At 47.5% G+C, this 7,511-nt stretch overlaps 2 protein-coding genes across 5 annotated transcripts; both read left to right on the top strand.

Moving 5' to 3' along the window:
- The first annotated feature begins 509 nt into the window (after window positions 1-509).
- LOC127773421 (uncharacterized) lies at window positions 510-3,508 on the top strand. Of its 2 annotated transcripts, none has more exons than XM_052299483.1 (4): window positions 510-791; window positions 2,345-2,397; window positions 2,773-2,959; window positions 3,044-3,508. In XM_052299483.1, exons 1-4 carry the CDS (start codon window positions 758-760, stop codon window positions 3,172-3,174), a joined length of 405 nt encoding a protein of 134 aa, XP_052155443.1. In that variant the 5' UTR covers window positions 510-757; the 3' UTR covers window positions 3,175-3,508. The 2 variants fall into 2 exon arrangements, with proteins under 2 accessions (XP_052155443.1, XP_052155442.1); XM_052299482.1 differs by having other exon boundaries at window positions 517-791; window positions 2,345-2,556.
- A 145-nt stretch (window positions 3,509-3,653) lies between these two features.
- Window positions 3,654-6,806, top strand: LOC127773420 (probable beta-1,3-galactosyltransferase 8). 3 transcript variants are annotated; one of them, XM_052299479.1, is made up of 9 exons: window positions 3,654-3,919; window positions 4,047-4,135; window positions 4,570-4,847; window positions 4,940-5,164; window positions 5,257-5,321; window positions 5,392-5,843; window positions 5,934-6,022; window positions 6,119-6,252; window positions 6,356-6,806. In XM_052299479.1, the coding sequence occupies exons 3-9, from the start codon at window positions 4,842-4,844 to the stop codon at window positions 6,627-6,629; spliced, it is 1,245 nt and encodes a 414-aa protein (XP_052155439.1). In that variant the 5' UTR covers window positions 3,654-3,919; window positions 4,047-4,135; window positions 4,570-4,841; the 3' UTR covers window positions 6,630-6,806. The 3 variants fall into 3 exon arrangements, with proteins under 3 accessions (XP_052155439.1, XP_052155441.1, XP_052155440.1); XM_052299481.1 differs by lacking the exon at window positions 4,570-4,847; XM_052299480.1 differs by having other exon boundaries at window positions 3,654-4,135; window positions 5,934-6,021; window positions 6,127-6,252.
- Window positions 6,807-7,511: the final 705 nt, after the last annotated feature.

Raw genomic sequence — 7,511 nt, 5'->3', positions numbered from 1 at the left:
ATTACGAAGTTCGTGTAGTAACCTCTAAAATATATAGCCAGCCCTGACCGAAATGGAAATGGAAAGGGGTTGGCTCTTCTTGCTCAAAGAAAATCACTGCGCTGTCTCGGTGCGCCGTTTGATTCTTTTCCTGTCGTCGCCTGTCTTGCCGACCTCCCTGCTGCCCCTGCCCTGCCTGCGTCGCTGTATGCCTGTATCTCTCGTACCGAATCGGAAGGCCACACGGTTCACACACCGGTGCAAAGCCAAACTCCACGATTCCTTACTCCAACCTTCGACATCGCAACCGTCGGTGCCCCATCTTACGGCATCCACACGCCGGCACTCTCTCCCCACCCCCCAACCCCACAAAAACATCCACCACAAAAGATCAGAACACTCTGCAGTCTGCACCACACGTGACGTGACCACCCCTCCCCTCTCACTGACGCCACGGGCCCCACCTCCTGACCCCTCCATCCAGCCACAGGACCAAAGCCGTCTCCTCTCGGCGTCGGCAGCAGCCCAGCCGTCGAGTCATCGCCTACAAATAGATAGCACCACCACGCCGCGCCGCCGTGAGCTGATTGCCAACGAATTCCCCGTGCGCCGTGCGCCGTGCGCCTCGCCCTCCCCTCCCTCCCTCCTCGTGCCGTTGCCCCCCGGTTGGACTCGGCGCGCTTGCTTCTCGCTCGCGGCTGCTCGTAGCCTCGCCTCGCCTCGCCCTCGCCCTCCTGCAGCACGCGCGGCTGGCTGCCCGACCCAGATCCGGAGCGCCATGTCGAGGAATCCGGGCTGCACCGTCTTCATAGGTGAGATGAGATCTCCCCTTCCCTTCCCGCCTACGGGTCCTAGCTCTCGCTGGTTCATCCGGGGCTTTCCCCCCCAATTCCCCCAATTCTCTGTGGCTGGCTGCTGGGCTGGTTCGCGGGATTTTAGTGGGGGGGATTCGTGGTGATTTTGGCGTGGCCGGCTCGTAATTTCGGCGGGTTTGTGTTTGCCTGAGTTCTGATTGATTGGTCGCTGCTGCGTCGTCCCCAAATCGGGATTGCTTTTCCCCCGCGGCGGGATACGTTGTTTCCTTTCGATTCGATTTGATTAGCAACCGGGTTTGTATTGCATATCTCATGATGTTTGTGCTCCGTGGATAGATGTAGTACCTGTTGCTGTTCGGTACGGGCGATTATACGAGTTATGCAGCGAAATTAGCTAGACTAGTACAACGTTGCAAAGGTAGAGGTAGGGTTTCGAGTTATCACCACATACACTAGATTGATGATTGCGTGGTTGAGGTGTTATTAAGCAGGATACTGTGCCCCCGTTAGAATTAGGATTTAAACCGTAGATTTATTTTGTATTTGCCCTCATATTTAGCCTAGCACGTCCATTGCTTCATCTTGTATAGGCTCTGATTTCTTTCTGCTAGCGCTTTAATTGCTTGTGCTTGTATATATTCTCCTAGAGTAGGAACAGTACTCTTTCGTGTTCATATTCTTTTGTTAACTAACAACACGATCTCCACTTGCCCAAATACCATTTCGAGATATCACTTGTCCCCTGCTATTTATGCATAACTAGTGGATCTTCCCATGCAATTTTGTACGAGCTAGACAATAAAGGAAGTATTTGATATGCATCTCTCTTCTCTTTCCTTGATTACAATTATATTTTTGTATTCAACTATTTTGCTTATGCTTTCATAAGTTCGTTCAGTATTTTGTACAGAACTATGAATCAATCAACACCATTCTACTTTGGATCCACCACGGTCTAACGATATATTTCTTCTAGAGCAAACCTGGTGGCTTCTTTTCAAGCTATCTTATATTAGAGATTGGCAGAGTGGCAGCTGGGAACTTTTTAAATATGGATGTAGTAAAATTAAGCATTCAATGGATCATATTGGACATATGTTTATAGAAATCCATTAGGTTGAATTCTAACTTGGTAATACATCCCAACTAGGGGTTCAGATTTGGAGAAGTTTTTAATTGTGCTTGTCGTATCATTATGAACTCAGTTACTTAAGGTGTTATAATCCTTACGTTCAAGTAAGGAGTATCAGAAAAATCCTTTGCAAGTCATCCTCCATCGCCATGTTCTTTGATTGCATCATGTGTGTTCTTGGCTTGTCAGTTTCTTAATTTGGTAGTATAGCTGATTTATTGTCTTTTCACCAGCATTATGTGTACCTTCATCTTTATTTGATGCTTGTCAGATGCAGATCTGTGGCATGGCTAACTGTGTTATCGTTCGCTGGTGTTGATATTTCACAATGATTGTTCTTATGCTACTTTGTCTCTTGTTTTTGTCTTCAGCTACAATAAGCTGTATAATTTCGCTAACTCTTATTTTTCTTAAATAGGTAACTTGGATGAAAAGGTACCTGAGAGGGTCTTGTATGAGATTCTTATTCAGGTAGGTCGTGTTGTAGACCTACACATACCACGTGACAAGGAAACTAGTCGCTCCAAAGGTTATGCTTTTGCTGAGTATGAAACAGAGGAGATTGCCCAGTATGCTGTTAAGCTATTTTCTGGCCTTGTTCGTCTTCATAATAGAACACTTAGATTTGCGGTGCGTTTCTTTATGCCCTCTATTTATATAACTTATTTTTGTGTAACAGAATCATGTTCTGTTGTTCTTATAATTTGGTTTGTTACTGTTAATAACTTAATAATATGCACTATATGATACTATATTTGAATGGTTGGCTAAGTTTTTGCTTCACCTATTATGGTTGACTAGTTGTGAAGTGATTCCGGCTGAGCGCTTTATTCCTATTTTCTTCAGATTTCTGGACAAGACAAGCAATCTTCTAATGGAAATATTCCTGTAACACCTAAACTGAACCCTATACCGCCACCAAAGCCGGCTCAGCTAATGAGATCTAGTGATACTCCCGCATCGCAACATACAGTGGTAAATGGCAGGATTGCTGGTATTTCTCCAAACCATTCTTATAGTGCGCACTCTGAGGGTGAGAGAGTTTCCTTATTCCTTTCAAAATATAAGACACTGTATGGTTTTTAATTAAATCTTACAATTCCCTTTTCTTGTCCAGCACCAAGTGGGATATCGAGTAGAGGATTAAGCAATGGTACATACGAATATAGTAGACGCGTATTTGGTTCTGTTCTGAATGACGTTAGCCGTCGTACTGACAGGCAACCAATTCCATACCCGTCCTACTAGCATATTGAGCTCCAGGGAAGAACATGGTATGCTAACAGATTAGCCCAGCGATGTCAATGTTTGTTGTCTCAGCCCTTCTGTAATATCATCTATGTATTCACCATTACATGCATGTAAATATGTCTTATGGCTTAGTCGTGTAGGCCGATGCTTATCTTTTCCATTGTTCTGTTCTCAACATTGTAGTCAGACTTGTGCCCGCTGGTTATCTCCCATGTCATGTCCTAGTGATAGCATCATGCCTCCACTAATGCAGCTGTACCAAGACTTAGTCTAATTGCAGGGATGGCTGGCAATTTGTGTTTTAATATTTAATCTAGTGATGTTTGTTGTTGCTTCTGTGTTCCAGTGGGACCAAGTTTGTGCTTGAGTTCTTGGTGTATTTTGTTCTTCTCGTCAAAGTTGGTTTGTATTATGTTGGGCATCACAAAAGATAATGTCATTGTCTACTATTTAAAAAACAGTGCAAATCTACTGAAATTTAATGTTTATTTATGAATATGAAAGATGTTTTAGATGACTTGTTCGTCTTGAGCAATATTTTTATGGAAGTCACAGGCATTCATATGCATCATCACTCTGGATCCAGCATTGGCCCCCTCTGGCTCTGGAGTGATGGAGACGTGCATTTCCTATTGCTTGAGTGCTCAGCTGCAACATCAATCTTCTGGTATGCCTACTTGCTCATCTTTCTGTGAGTCCAAGGACGCCATTGATGCCAAATTATTCAGTTGGAAATATTGCTGTGAGTCCAAGGATGCCATTGATGCCAAATTATTCAGTTGGAAATATTTATAATGTCGAACAACAATTCAAGATGGACTTTGACTGTCATGCAAGCTTGCTACTTGTTTTTTTGACCCTGTGTGCAGTCAGTTTGTGAAGAACCCTACTGAAGGTGGGTAATTTTGATGCGGAAGATAGTGCGACTTCTGAGCTGCACCGCCTGCACAGATCTTAGGTGAGCTACTGTTTAAATTGTGGAGTTTGTAAGCATCAGGCGGTTTATCTTGTGAAGTTTTGCTTCATAGACTCGACATCCAGGATTCAGGAACGATAAGAATTGAACCTTTCCTTCCTGCTTTCTCAGATCGTCTTTTTTCATAATTAGCTTCTTCCAACCAACTTTGGTCTGTTTGTTTGTAGTGGAACTGTTGCTGTTCACTGGAATCTGTGTAGGCATAAAAGGCTGTACTTTTCTGTATTGCTCAGTTCAAAATTAAAATGTCAGGAACATCGAGTATTTCAGAGCTTGTGGTTCGTTAGAATCTTGCTTTGTTGCCGCCTAACTGCCTTTCCATGGAAGAGTCGGGAGTCAAACAGAAGCCGAACAGCCCAACATCGTGCAAACTTGTCGCTGGAGACGCTAACTACATGCATGGCTTTTCTCTTCAGTGTATCAAACGATGGACGCCGCCCCTCTGCGTCCCCGCTTGTGCGTACCATCGTCCAAGGCTCGGTGGCTAGCTCACACTGCCAGCATGAACTTCCCTCTCCTCACACGAAGCGCCTTGCTAACTGAACCGCTTCGCCGAGCCGGGATAGATAGCCGGCGTTTTCGGGCATCTCCTCCCCTGCCTCCTCCATCGATCTCCTTCGTATACGCAATCGGTGTCTCGATCCATATTCCATTTCAGTAGGCAGCTAAGCTTGAAACGTCCACTGCAATGATGGTTTGTGTTTGTATACATATGGATGCATTTGACTACGTGTCTTTTGTTGTGGTTAGTTTGGGTGGTTGTTAATGTCGATCGGTTGGATTCAGGCACTGACGGAGCGGCAGCCGCAGTCGGAGAAGAAGGCGGCGAGGGCGAGGCCGATGTCGGCGAAGGCCGTCGTCGTGCTCTGCGCCACGAGCTTCTTCGTCGGCCTGCTGCTCAGCGGCCGGATGACGCTTCTGATGCCACCGCCGTCGGGCAGCGTCGGCGCGGCCTCCTCCGGCCATGGCTCCAGGCTCTCCCTCTTCTCCGACCACTGCGAGCACCGGCATGTAAGTATATCCATTCATGCACATTTCGACCAAAATCTTTACAGAACTGCATAGGGAACAACTGAACACTCGTTTGAATTTCTGGATTGCAGAAACTGGACGAGGGCAACCCGAACGACATCATGAACGAGGTGTCAAGAACTCACCAAGCAATCCAGTAAGTCCGAAACGCAAACAATCAAGTACAGTAGACAGTCTCTAGTCGTGATCGAATTGTTGCTACTTAGGTCGTTGGACAAGTCGGTGTCGTCGCTGGAGATGGAGCTGGCGGTGGAGCGCGCGAAGCAGAACGGCGGGCTGGGCGCGGCGGTGCCGTCGAAGCGGGGGCGGCGGCCGCCCAGGGCGTTCGTGGTGATCGGCATCAACACGGCGTTCAGCAGCAAGAAGCGGCGCGACTCGCTCCGGGACACGTGGGTGCCGAGGGGCGAGAGGCTGCGGCGGCTGGAGGAGAAGGGGGTGGTGGTGCGGTTCGTGATCGGGCACAGCGCCACCCCGGGCGGCGCCCTGGACCGCGCCATTGACGTGGAGGACGCCGAGACGCGGGACTTCATGCGGCTCGACCACGTCGAGGGCTACCACGAGCTCTCCTCCAAGACCCGCACCTACTTCACCGCCGCCGTCGCCACCTGGGACGCCGACTTCTACGTCAAGGTCGACGACGACGTCCACGTCAACCTAGGTACGTACAAATACAATTCACAGCTAGATTCACTGTACAGTGCTGTACATTTGTACGTTCGATTGGATGTTGTGCGTGCAATATATACAGGGATGCTGACGAGCAGGCTGGCGAGGTACAGGACGAGGCCGAGGGTGTACGTGGGCTGCATGAAGTCCGGCCCGGTTCTGTCACAGAAGTAGGACTGCACGCGAGAACTCGTTTCGTTTCTTGTTAGAGAACACAAAGTAACAATCTAACATGAATCGTTGCTGCTCGATCGTGTGTTGTGCATGCATGGCAGGGGCGTGAAGTACCACGAGCCGGAGTACTGGAAGTTCGGGGACGAGGGGAACCGGTACTTCCGGCACGCCACCGGCCAGATCTACGCCATCTCCAAGGACCTCGCCTCCTACATCTCCATCAACCAGTAAGCAAGCAAATCACATTATTATTGCATATATGCTCATAGATAATCTCGCGTGAAAATTGCTTGGCTGAATCGTGTGGAATATGGTGTTGCTGCGAATTAGGCCGATACTGCACCGGTTCGCGAACGAGGACGTGTCGCTGGGGGCGTGGCTGATAGGGCTGGAGGTGGAGCACGTGGACGACCGGAGCCTGTGCTGCGCGACGCCGCCGGACTGCGAGTGGAAGAAGCAGGCGGGGAACGTGTGCGCGGCGTCCTTCGACTGGTCCTGCAGCGGCATCTGCAAGTCCGTCGACAGGATGAGGGCCATCCACAGCGCCTGCGGCGAGGGCGACGGCGCCGTCTCGAACAACTTCGCCGCCGCCGCCGCCGCATGATCGATCGATGTGTACTGCAATACGTACGTACACACACGCTAGCAGCTAGCCACAAGGAAGAGCAGCTATCTTACGGGGTTCCCCCCCTAATTTATCCTTGTTTTGTTTTGTGGGTCTCATAATTAGAGATGGACTAACTATTCACTTGGTTTATATGAACCATGGAGGTGTTAGATAGTCAGACGTGGCGTCCGGTCGATCGGTAGGCGAGATCGATGCTCGGCAACTGCACTGCAAGGGGTAGTTTCAGGCGGCGATTCACTCAATCTGTGTTCTAAAATAGTACTCCCTTTGCCATAAAAAAATACATATGACCATTTTAAAACGGATTAGTAATTCTAATATTCTGGAAAACTTTAGTTGAGAGAAAAAGATGAAATGAGCCTCACTGATACTCCATCCGTGGGTAAGTGATCTTGTCCTTTGTAGTTTGTCTTCAAATATAAAAGACTTTGGTATTCTAATTATCACATTAATCAACTCTAATTCAAAGTTCTTCCCATCTTAAATAGGGGTATCCTAGTCGTTTTCTCTTCAGCAATAATCTCTCCAGAAGAAGAAAAATCATTGTATTATTGTACAGAGGGAGTATTGTTCCCCCGTCAAAAAGACTCGTTTTACAGTAAAAAACATATAAGAAAGAGATCAAAAGGCTACCATGCACTCCATTAATACAAAGAGAAAACAGGGAGAGGGAGAATGAGAAAGAGAAGAGAGTAATAATGGTTAAATGGCCAAAACGAGATAAAATAGATAAATTGGTATTAAGAGGCTTAGTGGATCCTACAGCTAAAATGATACTCTTTGTGAGAAATCCAAAACCTAAAAAGACACTATTTTTGAGGTAAAGGGTGAGTATTGGTAGTTTGGAAGGTAAGGAGG

Source organism: Oryza glaberrima, chromosome 5 (assembly GCF_000147395.1).
Source record: "Oryza glaberrima chromosome 5, OglaRS2, whole genome shotgun sequence".
Taxonomy (NCBI): domain Eukaryota; kingdom Viridiplantae; phylum Streptophyta; class Magnoliopsida; order Poales; family Poaceae; genus Oryza; species Oryza glaberrima.
This window is presented reverse-complemented; position numbering and strand designations above follow the sequence as displayed.